Source organism: Carcharodon carcharias, chromosome 34 (assembly GCF_017639515.1).
Source record: "Carcharodon carcharias isolate sCarCar2 chromosome 34, sCarCar2.pri, whole genome shotgun sequence".
NCBI lineage: Eukaryota > Metazoa > Chordata > Chondrichthyes > Lamniformes > Lamnidae > Carcharodon > Carcharodon carcharias.
In genome coordinates, this window is record NC_054500.1 from 6,881,211 (window position 1) to 6,895,168 (window position 13,958).

Consider the following 13,958-nt stretch of genomic DNA (forward strand, 5'->3'; position numbering starts at 1 on the left):
ATTCCCACTCCCTCTATTTATCTGCAACCAAGGATGCTCTACAGGATTTACTTGTTGAACCTGGTTAGCATTTGGCAGACCAGGTGTTGGGTCAGGTTGTGGTGTTGGGTAAATACCCTGACTCTCTGTAAAATTCGCAGTATTCTAGTTAATATGGTAGGTTATTGGAGACACTGGTTGGATTTCAGGTGGCCTGAATCACCCATTAGGGTTTGTGGTTAATGTTAGTTACATGAGCCTTGGGATTAAATAACCTTGTGATTCTTGTGTGTATCAGCATTTTGTAGACATACAGTTTGAATTTTTAAAAAAATCTGTAAATAGTTCCCAGCAGCAGTTTGAGGGCATAAGTACAAACAGACTTGCCTTAGAATGATGCCTCCTGCAGGAAAGGGCTGCGGTCATATCCAAGCCTGCAGTGCAAGTGCAATTGTTTTTCCTGATCTCCTTATCTGGAAACCCCTCCAACTCGCGAAGATCTTTGCACTGCTCCAATTCTCTGGCCTCTTACACTCTGGCCTGTTACATCATTCCACAACTGATGGCTGTGTCTTCAGTTGCCTTGGCCTTAATTTCTGGAATTCTACCCCTAAACCTCTCTGTGGCTGTACCTCTTTCCTCCTTTTATGATGTTCCTTTTAAAACTCCTTCCTGACGAAGTTTTTGGTCATGTGCCTGAATAGCATCTTATGTGCAGTGTCGGATTTTGTTCAATAAAGCTCCTGCGAAGCATCTTGAAACATTTTATGATGTTAAAGATGCTCCTGTGCAAGTTGTTGTAGATTCTCGGCTGACCTCGAAGACTTGTTGTTGTGTTGGAGGTCTGCTATCGTTCAGAGCTGGGTTGAGTGCTTAACCTCATGTTGCGAAGGTTCCTGGCAGTGAGCAGAGGGATGACTCATCCCTTCATTCTGGATTAGGTGTGGACTTGGATTCCCAGGGTGAAAGATTATTACCGAATTCAGTGTGCCACCCCACATTCTACGGAGTGTTTTTGTTTCTGAACTGACAGGAGCTCTGCACTCTTTGTCCTTATTGTTGTCATTGCATGTTTGTTCAGAAACCTGGCAAACGGAAATGCTGTGTGCAATTTGTAACAGAAAATTGTAACAATAGACTTGTCATGAGGGAAAAGGGACGTTTGGATTTTGAAAAGTGTGACATACTGGGACCTTCTAGTTGATCTTCCCACATCACTCTTCCCAGTTCCTTCTGTGATGTTTGTCCCTCATTGCCATGATTGACATGGGGCAGGAGTTCACTGCATGATCCTGTGCTGAACTAGGGTTAAAATTTGCTGTGTTATTGAAGCTCATGTCAACATGTGCACTGGGTCCAACCCTGCAACCTCCAGAACTCTGCACATTTCCCAAATTCTGGCATCTTGTGAATTCCTGATTTTAATCCATTGGCAACCATGCCTTCTGCTGCCAAGGCCCTAAACCCTGGAATTTCCTCCCTGAATATCTCCTCCTCCCTGCCAGCCTCTCCCCCAAGTCACTACTTAACACCTGTCTCTGACTAAAATTTTGGTAATCTATCCTGATACCCCTCTCTGTGGCTCAGTGTCAGAAATGTTTTTATTGATATCACTCTTGTTCAGCATTTTGGGATGTGTTAAAGGCACTAAGTGAATGCATGTTGTTGTTGTGAAGTGTTGGATGACCACTGGTGCATCTCAGTGCCCTCATACGAACATACGAATTAGGAGCCACTTGAATTAGTAGACCACTCAGCCCCTCGAGTCTGCTCTGCCATTCGGCAAGATCATAGCTGGTCTGAATGTAACCTTAACCCCACATTCCTGCTAACCCCCCTGATGACCTTTGTTAATAAGAATCTATCTTATTTTGCCTTAAAAATGTTGAAAGACTCTGCTTCTGCCTCCTTTTGAGGAAGAGTTCCAGAGACACTCAACCCTCTGAGAGAAAGAAATTCTCCTATGTCATAAATGACTGATCCCTTATTTTTAAACAGTGACTCCTAGTTCTAGATTCTTCCATAAGAGGAAACATCCTCTCCACATCTACCCTGTCAAGAGCCCTCAGGATCTTAAAGATTTCAATTAAGTCACCTCTTAATCTTCTAAATTCAAAAGATTCAAGCTAACCTATTCAGCCTCTCCTCATAAGACAAGCCGCCCATTCCTCGTATTAGTCTAATAAACCTTCTTTGAACTGCTTCTAATGCATTTACATTTTTCTTTAAATAAGGAGACCAATACTGTACACAGTACTCCAGATGTGGTCTCACCAATGCCCTGTCCCCTGAAGCATAACCTCGCTACCTTTGTAATCATTTCCCCTCACAATAAACGATAACATTCTATTAGCTTTCCTAATTACTTGCTGTACCTGCATGCTAGCCTTTTGTGATTTATGCACTAGGACATTCAGATCCCTCTGAATCTCAGTTCTGCAGCCCCTCACCATTTAGATAACCTTTTTTATTCTTCCTGCCAAAATGAATGATTTCACAATTGCCCACATTATACTCCATTTGCCAGATCTTTGCCCATTCACTTAACCTATCTATGTCACTTCGTAGCCTCCTTACGTCCTCTTCACAATTTACTTTCCTACCTATCTTTGTGTCATCAGCACATTTAGCAATCATCCTTTGATCTCTTCATCCAAATCATTTTTATAGATTGCAAAAAGTTGAGGCCCTAGCACTGATCCCTGTGCCACACCACTCATCACATCCTGCCAGTCAGAAAAAGACCCAATTATGTCAACTCTGTTAGCTAGCCAATCTTCTATCCATGCCAATATGTTACCCTCCACGTTAAGAGCTTTTATTTTCTACAATAATCTTTGAAGTGGCAATTTATCAAATGCTTTCTGGGAATCCAAGTACAGTACATCCACAGTTTCCCCTTTGTCCAGAGCACATGTGACTCCTTCGGAGAACTCCAATAAATTGGTTAAACATGATTTCTATTTTACAAAACCATGTTGACTTTGCCTGATTGCCTTAAACTTTTTCTAAGTGCCTGCTGTAACATCTTTAATAATAGCTTCTAACATTCTCCCTATGACAGATGATAGGCTAACTGGCTTATAGTTTCCTGCTTTCTGTCTCCTTTCCCTTTTTGAATAAAGGAGTTAAATTTGCTATTTTCCAATCTAATGGAATCTTCCATGAAATCTAGGGAATTTTGGAAAATTAAAACCAGTGCACCACTATCTCACTAGCCATTCCTTTCAAGACCTTAGGGTGAAGTCCACCCAGAGCTGTGGATTTGTCAGCCTGTAGCCCCAACAATTTGCTCAATACCAAATTCCCTGATTGTAATTTTCCCAAGTTCCTCCCTCCCTTCCATTTCCTGATTTACAGCTATTTCCGGGATGTTACTTGTGTCCTCTAGTGAAGACTGAAGCAAAATACCTGTTTAATTCATGCGCCATCCCCCTACTTTCCATTATCAATTCCCCAGACGCACTCTCTATAGGACCAATGCTCACTTTGTTAACTCTTATTTAAATATCTATAGAAACACTTAATATCCGTCTTCATATTACTAGCTAGCTTTCTCTCATACTCTAATTTTCCCTCCTTATTAATATTTTTGTCATTCTTTGCTATTCTTTATATTCTTTCCAATCTTCTGACCTGCCACCCGTCTTTGTGTATGCTTTTCTCTTTGTTTGATACTATCTTTAACTTTTTTAGTTAACCACGGATCGTGGGCCCTCTCCTTTGTCGTTTTCTTTCTTGTTGGAATGTATATATTCTGTGTATTCTATAATATCCATTTAAATGTTTGCCACTGAATGTATATATTCTGTGTATTCTATAATATCCATTTAAATGTTTGCCACTGAACTTCTGTTGACCTATCCCTGAACCTCATTTGCCAGTTCAGTTTAGCTAGCTCTGCTTTCATGCCCTCATAATTGCCCTTATTGAAGTTTAAAATACTAGCCTTGGACATACTCATTTCTCCCTCAGAATGAATGTAAAATTCAATCGTATCATGATTGCTGTTACCTAGGTATGCCTTCACTAGGAGGTTATCGATTAATCCTATCTCGTTGCTCAATACAGGCCTAGTATAGCCTGGTTGGCTCCAGAACATGCTGTTCTAAGAAACTACCCCGAAAACATTCTATGAACTCCTAGATATAAAAGCAAAGAACTGCAGATGCTGGAAATCCAAAACAAAAACAGAAGTACCTGGAAAAACTCAGTAGGTCTAGCAGCATCGGCGGAGAAGAGCACAGTTGACGTTTCGAGTTCTCAGAACTGGTTCTTTTGAAGGGTCATGAGGACTCAAAACATCAACTGTGCTCTTCTCCGCCGATGCTGCCAGACCTGCTGAGTTCTTCCAGGTATTTCTGTTTCTGTTTTTGCTATGAACTCCTCGTCTACACAACCTTTGCCCATCTGATTTTTCCAGTCTATATGTAGATTAAAATCTCCCATGATTATGGCTGTAATTTTCTGACAGGCTCCCGTTATTTCTTCTTTTATTCTTTGCCCTATTGTGTAGTTACAATTAGGGGGTCTGTACACCACTCCCACAAGTGATTTCTTGCCTTTATTATTCCTCATCTCAATCCAAACCACTTCTACATCCTGGTTTTCTGAATTTAGGTCATCCTCCCCATTAATGTGCTAATACCATCATTAATTAACAGAGCCACACCTCCAGTTTTTCTTAACTTCCTGTCTTTCCTAAATGTCTCACAGCCTTAAATATTCAGACTCTAATCTATGTCATTCTGTACCCTCAACTGTTAGGGAGACTCAATTTATCACGGTACTTGCATTGAAGTGCTGCGTATCACAGTGCAACATCTCACACAATGAACTTTCAGAGAATACAGCAATTTGGGCAAATGTTTGGAAAACAACCTGTTTCCTTGTATTTGATATTGTGACTTGTTCTTGAACTGTTTCTTAAGGGAAAGTAGAACTATTGGTGGCATAATAGAATTTAAAAAAAATCATTTTGGTGCTGTTGTGTCATTGGCCAGGCCTGTAAGTATAGCCCACTCCTCACTGGTACAGTAGGCTACTTCACAGTGCAGTTAAAAGTCAACCATGTGGGTGTGGGACTGGAGTCACGTATACGCCAGACCCAGGTAAGGATTTCCAGCATCCGCAGTTTTTTTGTTTTTATCCAGGTAAGGAAGACAAGTTTCCTTCCCTGTAGGACGTTAGCGAGTCAATTGGGTTTTGATGACAATCTGACAGTTTCACGATAGCGTTCACTGACAGTGGCCTTTATTTTTCTGATTTTCAAATAAAAGTCCTCAAACTGCCCTAGGGGTATGGGGGCTGCAGATTTGAAGTCACATTTCCTAGTCGAATTCAATAACACAACCACGACCCCACCAAGCCGTAAATTGGAGCTGCTGGAGTAACTTTATCTTGTACCTGGCCTTGGAAGAGCTTGATCCTGACAAATGGTACCAAGAATGAAGCTGACATCTGATCTCAAGCTCATAAATTCAAACACCATCTCTCTTCTCTCCTATCCCCCACCCCCCACAAACCCTTTGGGCCGAACAGTATGTAATATTTAAAATACATTTTTAAAAATTCTTTCACGGGATGTGGTCATCGCTGGCTAGGCTAGTGTTTGTGTTGCCCATCCCTAATTGCCCTTGAGAAAGTGGTGGTGAGCCACCTTGAACCATTGCAGTCCACGTGGTGTAGGTACACTCAGTGCTGTTAGGAAGTGAGTTCCAGGATTTTGACCCAGTGACTGTGAAGGAATGGTGATATATTTCCAAATCAGGGTGGTGAGTGACTTGGAGGGGAACTTCCATGTGGTGGTGTTCCCATGTATTTGCTGCTCTTGTCCTTCTAGATGGCAGCAGTCATGGGTTTGGAAGGTGCTGCCGAAGGAGCCTTGGTGAGTTTCTGCAGTGCATCTTGTAGATGGTACACAACTGCTGCCACTGTTCGTCAATGGTGATGGGAGTGAATGTTTGTGGAATGGTGTCTAGCTTCTTGAATGTTCTTGCACTCATCTAGGCAAGTGGTGAGTGCTCCTTTACACTCCTGACTTGTGCCTTGTAGATGGTGGACAGTCTTTGGGGAGTCAGGAGGTGAGTCATCCGCCGCAGGATTCCTAGCCTCTGACCTGCTCTTGTAGCCAGAGTATTTATATGGCTAGTCCAGCTTACTTTCTGGTCAATGGTTAACCGCCCCCAGGATGTTAATAGTGGGGTTTCAGCGATGGTAATGCCATTGAATGTAAAGGGGTGAAGGTTAGACTCTCTTGTTGGAGATGGTCATTGCCTGGCACTTGAGTGGTGTGAATGTTATTTGCCACATGTCAGCCCAGGCCTGACTGTTGTCCAGGTCTTGCTGCATTTGGACATGGACTGCTTCAGTATCTAAGGAATCTCAAATAGTGCTGAACATTGTGCAATCATCAGCGAACATCCCCACTTCTGACCTTATGATGTAAGGAGGGTCATTGATGAAGCAGCTGAAGATGGTTGGGCTGTGGACACTACCCTGAGGAACTCCAGTGATGTCCTGGAAATTAGATGATTGAGCTCCAACAACCACAACTGCCTTCCTTTGTGCTAGCTATGACTCCAACCAGTGGAGAGTTTTCCCCCAGTTCCCATTGACTCCAGTTTTGCTAGGACTCCTTGTTGCCACACTCGGTCAAATGCTACCTTGATGTCAAGGGCAGTCACTCTCGCCTCACCTCGGGAGTTCAGATTTTTTGTCCATGTTTCAACCAAGGCTATAAGGAGCTGAGTAGCACTGGCGGAACCCAAACTGAGTGTCAGTGAGCAGGTTATTGCTAAGCAAGTGCCGCTTGATAGCACTGTTGATGTCCCTTTCCATCACTTTACTGATGATAGAGAGTAGACTGAAGGGATGGTAATTGGCCAGGTTGGATTTGTCCTACTTTTTATGTGCAGGACATACCTGGGCAATTTTCCACATTGCTGGGTAGATGTCAGTGTTGTAGTTGTACCAGAGCAGCTTGGCTAGGGGTGCGGCAAGTTCTGGAGCACAAGTCTTCAGTACTATTGCCAGAATATTGTCAAGGTCCATAGGTGTTGCAGTATCCAGTGCCTTCAGCCGTTTCTTGATGTCACGTGGAGTGACTCAACTTGGCTGGGAACTGGCGTCTGTGATGCTGGGGACCTCCAGAGGAGGCCAAGATGAACCATCCACTCGGCACTTCTGGTTGAAGATTGTTGCAAATGCTTCAGCCTTATATTTTGCACTGATGTGCTGGGCTCCTCCATCATTGAGGAGAGGGATATTTGTTTAATTGTCCATCACCATTCACAAGTTGGTGTGGCAAGACTGCAGAGTTTAGATCTGATCCGTTAGTTGTTGGAATCGCTTAGCTCTGTTTATCACTTGATGCTTATGCTGTTTGGCACGCAAGTAATCCTGTATTATAGCTTCACCAGTTTGATACCCCTTTTTTTAGTAATGCCTGGTGCTGCTCCTGGCATGCCCTCCTGCACTCTTCATTGGACCAGAGTTGATCCCCTGACTTTATGGTAATGGTCGAGTTGGGGATAGGCTGGGCCATGAGGTTGCACATTGTGGCTGAGTACAATTCTGTTGTTGCCGCTGGCTGACAGCCCCTCATGGATGCCTTGTCTTGAGCTGTTAGATCTGTTCGAAATCTATCCCATTTAGCATGATGAAGGATATCCTCAATATGAAGATGGGACTTTGTCTCCACAAGGATTGTGCAGTGGTTACTCCTACTGATACTGTTAAATTATACCCAGAGTGCTGTTAGGAAGTGAGTTCCAGGATTTTGACCCAACGACAGTGAAGGAATGGCGAAATATTTCCAAATCAGGATGGTGAGTGACTTGGAGGGGAACTTCCAGGTGGTGGTGTTCCCATGTACCTGCTGCCCTTGTCCTTCTAGGTGGAAAGAGGTCACGGGTTTGGAAGGTGCAGCATTGCACCTTGGTGAAATTCATATTGCAGTTGTTCGATATATGATGCTTATTTGCAATGTCCTATTCACAATAGTCCCCAGCAATGTAAAGTAGCACAGTCAGTGGGGAGGTTCAGACTGTTTCTCGGTGTGTTCATAGCCTCCGACCTCTGTTAGCATGAGATTATTAGTATAAGTTCGGAAGAGCAAGTATTCACAAGGAAAATAGAGATGACAGGTGAGTCATCCTGTCCTGTTGTGCATCAAAGGCACATTTTCTCAAATGTCAGGCAGTTGAATTTTGCTTTACCTTCTGTACTTGCTCACTCTGTGAATGAGTTCTTCCTAACCTTATCCCTGCCAGGTAGTGCCCCCTTGCCCTAAGCCGCACTTGGTATCTGTATAAAACCCCATCTCACTTGCACTAACTTTTCAAGAATCCCAGTTGTCCCGAATAATACATTCCCTTTGCGCGAGGGATCAATTTCATGACTCTTTATCTCTGCCTGTCACATGTTTAATGCTGTCCTACGGATCTGGGTGCAATGTAACCGTGTCTGTGTGAAACCTGTGTCCACTTGAGCTGTGAAAACCACTCGGTGTAATTCTAGATTTTATCTTTATTCAACACTCGACCTGGAAAGAGTATTTTGAGTTGTGTAAAATTAGGATGAAATTCTGCTGCTTACAGGCCTGCTCATGATGGTGGGAGCAATTTGTAGTGATGAACTTCTAAGACTATCATGCAATATGTGTAACTGACAGACCGAAGCTTCGTGCTTTCAGGACTGTCCTTCCCATAGTGTCTTGCTGTCTGATGCCAATAACAGTGTTTGTTATGAGCTGTGATAACCTGTCCTACCTATGCTCTTAGTTGGGTGATTCCTATATAATTGCATTAAGGGCATAAAGGATGAGGAGATTGAGGAGTTTGTATGTGCTGTCTATAATAAGTTTGCTGTTTCATTTCCAGATTACGTCTACTTTGAGAATTCATCAAGCAACCCTTTCTTAATCAGAAGAATTGAGGAACTAAACAAGGTATGCAAATGAACAAATCCACCATTTTAAATGGAGGAGCACCCAATGACTGAACACTCAATGTGACTGAGCCTGTAGTAAGTCATTCCACAGATGGGGAATGCTTCATGCTACAAGCCTGCCAAACTGGTTGCACTTGCTCTTCCTGAATTTTGCTGTCTTTTCCACTTATCCACTTACTATCTTGTCCCAGTTGGAGCCTTCCATTAACCTGAGAAACACACTGAATATTTTAATGCAGTTATGATTTCTCTTAAATCAGTGTGCATGTATGTGGACAAGGTTTTCCAGCACAGTGCTGGGTGGTGTATGTGTAACATTGTTGTTGGCTGGCACTGAGATTATAGGTTCCTTGCTGGTGCGATAATGCAGGCGCCACCAGGTGACTGTAGTTATGAGTCACACACTGTCAGCAAAACAGGATTTCAATTCCCAGCTAACTGATCTCAAGCTGGCAACAGTTTGTGTACTTCTCTCCTGTCAGGTTCCCTGTACCTCTTCTTGATTCCTATCTAGTGTATGTGCACATGAGCTGGGCACAAGCTCTAGCTTGGCTCTGGTGTCCCCAGGATGAGGTCCTATGGATACAGACTGCACAAGCTCGCATATGAATCATGACTATTTGGATGAAGTATCAAGAGGATGCCCATGGGCAATATTCTGAGAGGAGTTGCACCTATGACAGGGCAGCTGATGAGATTGTAACCCCAAACCAGGGGCTGACACAGTCTACATTTTAAATTGGGTAGAGTCTGAACTTTAATGTTTGATATTCAGCAACTTGAACTCTTTGAAAAAATTTCCTTGCAAATAAATAAGGGTTTAAGCCTCCCATGTTATTCCCATTTATTATTGTTTCTTTTTTCTGGTCAGTCCTGAGGAGTCTGACTTGTGCCTGAAGAATCTAAGAACCCAGAGCAGACTCTGGTGGTTAGACCCTGATGATTTAGTGTTAGTAATGTTGTCTGTTGTGTTAAAACAGCTGTAAATTTTCATGATAGGTTTTCAGCCCTGTTTGAAGTGCATCATAATCCCCTGGTTAACGGCTGCAGCAGATGAAATCCCATGCTGCTGGCTGAGGGAGGTGTGCGTCTCTGCCACATGCGCCCCACTGTCGAGCAGCAGCCAGCACAGTCACTGAATGACCCCTTTGTTATTAGTGGGTGGTGTCACTCTTCAAAGGAAGTTGCATGGATTGTTTTGTAAGACGTTGATAATAGTACACATTCCCCCTCTTTCCCGCACCACCCGCCCATCTCCCTCCCCCACCACCCCAAAAGACAAAAACCTGTACTTTGGAGGATTGTTTCAGGTGGGGGAAGAAACTAGCGTCCAAATAGCTGTTAGTATGCGACCTATTCTGTATTGTACATGACTCACCCTTTGGTGTTCATAGTTAATTTGCATTTCTAACAGTGACTGCAGTTGGAGTTGTTCGTCGTTTAGATGCACTCAACTGCTGTCTAACTGGGACCGTTAAACTGGCTGCATTGCCATTAATCGTATGGCATCTGTATAAAGGAGCTGGACTGTGTAGCTCCAGCATTCAGGATATGACTTTTTGTGGGTCTCGTGCTGAAGACAGTGCACAATGTGGCCTTTAGTCCTGGTGCATGCAGAATCAGAGGAAAAGTGATGCCCTTGTGTTACAGTTCTCAACATCAGGGCTACTGCCTATATCAAACCACCTTTATTCCATTGCAGTGTTTGCATATGGATTCAGTTAAAATGCTAAAAATGAGTTAAGACAGCCTGATAATTGAAGGAAGTGCCTGGCCTCCACTTGGCAACTATCCACAGTGGCAAGATTGAAATCAGGAGCTCATTGTGAGGAATTGCAGGCACAGACCCAGATCCCATCAGTGTGTTGCAGCATTCCCTGGAGTAATTGTTGAGTTAGACATTGGTTGTGATTGTGGTCTCTAGATTACTTTCGAAGCTAGTAACACTTCCCTTGTTCTTGTGTAGCTGGTCTTTGTTCTGACAAAGACCTTTGGCTAATGTCTGATTTAGCTACAGAGTCATTGCAGAATCACTGCGAATGTCTGGCAGCTGGCATTGTGCCTTACATAAAACAGTTAAATTATTGTGAACTTGCTCAGTATTGGCTCTATTGGCTTTTGGTTTTAATATAACAGTCTGCTTTTACTGGTTTAAGATGAGATCCTGTTGGAAGGTGTGCTTTCTATATTACATCTTCACAGAGATAGATATCTGCGAGATGTATGATTAACTTAATCACAGTAATCTTGTCAGAGAATCATAGAAACTTGCAGCACAGAAAGAGGCCATTTGACCTGTTGTGTGTGTGCTGGCAGTTATGTACATTGGTCTTGTTCTCACTGGGAAAGAGGCTGAGAGCTGATACGATTGCAGTTTTTAGGATTCTAAAGGGACTGCGTCATATGGACTGAGGTGAGCTGGTTCACCTTGTCCAGAACAATAGGTCCTGAGGGCACAACCTGCACTTGAAGGAGGGTAAATTCTAGACTAATCTGCTGCAACCGTAATTCAGTGAGTGAGTGACTGGCCAATCTTATGGAGCATGCTCCTTAGGGAAAATGGTGGAAGCAGTTAGTATTCATCCAGTCGCAAATAAGATCAATTACTTTCAGAAAATAACATATATGTGAGTAGTTTGTAGCAGGCTCAGGAGGAAACGGGTGTCTTCGTGTCTGTGGTTCCCACAGCTCTTGGTCATGGGGTTTTTCTCATCATGTCTGGATCTGTTGTAGATTAGTTGGTGGACTGTGATTAGTTAACACCGTTATCGTTGTAACACGTGACTCCTGGCCTGGTAGAAGGTGAACGAGATGTACTTTGATCTTTCCTCATCCAGCAATTCTTATGTTCTAGTGTAAAAAGTAACAAACACAAGTGAGAACAAGTACAATGGCTTACAGGAAGTGATTAAATGGGTGATAAGTTTTTTAACAAGACCCTCGGAAGAAGTGTGTTTAAAGATATTTTGAGAGATGCAGGGAATGCATGAATAGCTAAGGTGTGGTGCTTGAGACGCAGGCCTGACATACAACCTGGCAAAACAAAAAAGGATTCAGTCCTTTGAGAAAAGAAAGAACCAGATGCCAGTCAGTCGGCGCCAGATGTTAGTGGTATAAGTGGGTGAAGGTGAGGATAAGAGATACCTTATCATGGCTGTCAGTTGGGGGGTGCGATGGCGTGGGAAATGTGCAGAAAAATGAGAAGTGATGTAATGAGCTAAGCATGAGCAGGAGAATTTTAAATTGGTGCCTCTGAAAGTCTGCAAGAACCAGTGTTTGTCAGCAAGAATGTGGTTGGGTAATGGGTGAGGGGAGTTGGTTTGGGATAGTTTGCAGGGAGCAAAGTTTTGGATGAGCTGAAGTTTACAGGCTGGCCAGGAGAGTATTGGAATAATCGAGTCTGGAGATGACAGTGGCGTGGAGGAGACCTTCCACGGAAGGTGGGAGAGTGGGTTACCGAGGATATACAGCACAGAAACAGGCTGTTCCACCTAACCACTCCATACCAGCATTCATGCTCCATTCAAGTCTCCTCGTGTCTGTCTTCATCTAAATCTACCATCGTAACCATCTATTCCCTCCGTTCTCCTCTGTTTGTCTAGCTTCCCTTTAAATGCAGCTATACAATTTGCTTCAACCACTCTGTGATAGCGAGTTCCACATTCTCACCACTCTTTGGGTAGCAAGGGCTGTTATGTATTCCCTGTTGGATTTCGTGGTGACTCTCATATCGATGGGCACGAGTTGTGCTGTTCCCCACAAGGAACCATTCTCTTATATCCAGCCTTTCAAAATCTTTCATAATTTTAAAGACCTCTATTAGGACACCTTTCAACCTTTCTTTCAAGAGAAAAGAGACCCAGCCTGTCAATCCTTTTCTTATATGTATACACACTCACTTCTGGTTTCATCCTTGTAAATCTTCTCTGCACCCTCTCGAGTGCCTCTGTATCCTTTTTATAATATGGCCACCTGAACTGCACGCAGCATTAAATTGGTCTAACCAAGGTGTAGATGGTGGATAATGGGGAGTTGGTGGTGTAGCGATAACGTCACTGGAGTAGTAATCCAGAGGCCCAGGCTAATGCTCTGAAGACACTGGTTCAAATCCCACACTTCAGCTGGTGGAGTTTAAATTCAATTAATAAAACTGCAACATAAAAAGCCAGTCTCGGTAATGATGACCATAACAGCTATCATCAATTTTTGTAAAAACCCATCTGTTCATTATCCTGCTTTAGGGGAGGAAATCTGTCATCCTTAACTGGCCTGGTCTACATGTGACTCCAGATCCACAGCCATGTGGTTGACTCTTAATTCCCCTCTGAAATGGCCTAGCTAACCACTCAGCTCGAGGGCAATAAATTCTGGCATTGCCGGTGACACCCACATCCCATGAAATAATAAATAAAAAGATTCTGTAGAGGTTTAGCATAACTTCCCTACTTTTTAATTCTATCCCTCTGGAGATAAAACTGAGTGGTTTGATAACTATATGGCCATGCTAACCTGTGGCGCTACTTGTAGTGATTAATATATTTATATACTTTGTATACATTTGTTCTTTGTTTCTCTGCCCCACCTAGACATGCTTCTTCCAAATAACAAATGACCTCCCTATTCTTCCAACCAACATGTGGTGCCTCATGTTTGTGTTGAAATGTATTTGCCAATTATTTGCCCATTCAGCAAGTTTCTTAAGGTCCTCTTGCAATTTTTTGCAGTCCTCTTCAGTATTGATTACCCAGCCCAATCAGGTATCATCTGCAAACTTAGAAATTGTGTTTTTGATTCCAAAGTCTGAAAGTAAATTATGAACAGCTGCGATCCCAGTGCTGACCCTTGTGGAACACCACTTTCCACCCTCTGTCACTCTGAATAACTACCCCTTACTCCCACTTTTTGCTTTCTGTCTTGAAGCCAGCTAACATTCCATTCTGGCACATGCTCCCTGTTTCCACATTCTCTGACTTTGTTCATTAGTCTATTATTGGGCTCCTTATTGGAGACCGTTTGAAAATCTATCT

General features: G+C 43.1%; 1 protein-coding gene across 4 annotated transcripts in view; it reads left to right on the top strand.

Moving 5' to 3' along the window:
- Positions 1-13,958, top strand: part of LOC121272605 (metastasis-associated protein MTA1-like) — a 123,515-nt gene that overhangs the window by 40,766 nt on the left and 68,791 nt on the right. For all 4 annotated transcript variants that reach the window (XM_041179268.1, XM_041179269.1, XM_041179270.1 and 1 more), the window contains exon 2: positions 8,862-8,929. In XM_041179268.1, coding sequence (XP_041035202.1) covers positions 8,862-8,929 — 68 coding nt within the window. The remainder of the gene's footprint in view (positions 1-8,861; positions 8,930-13,958) is intronic.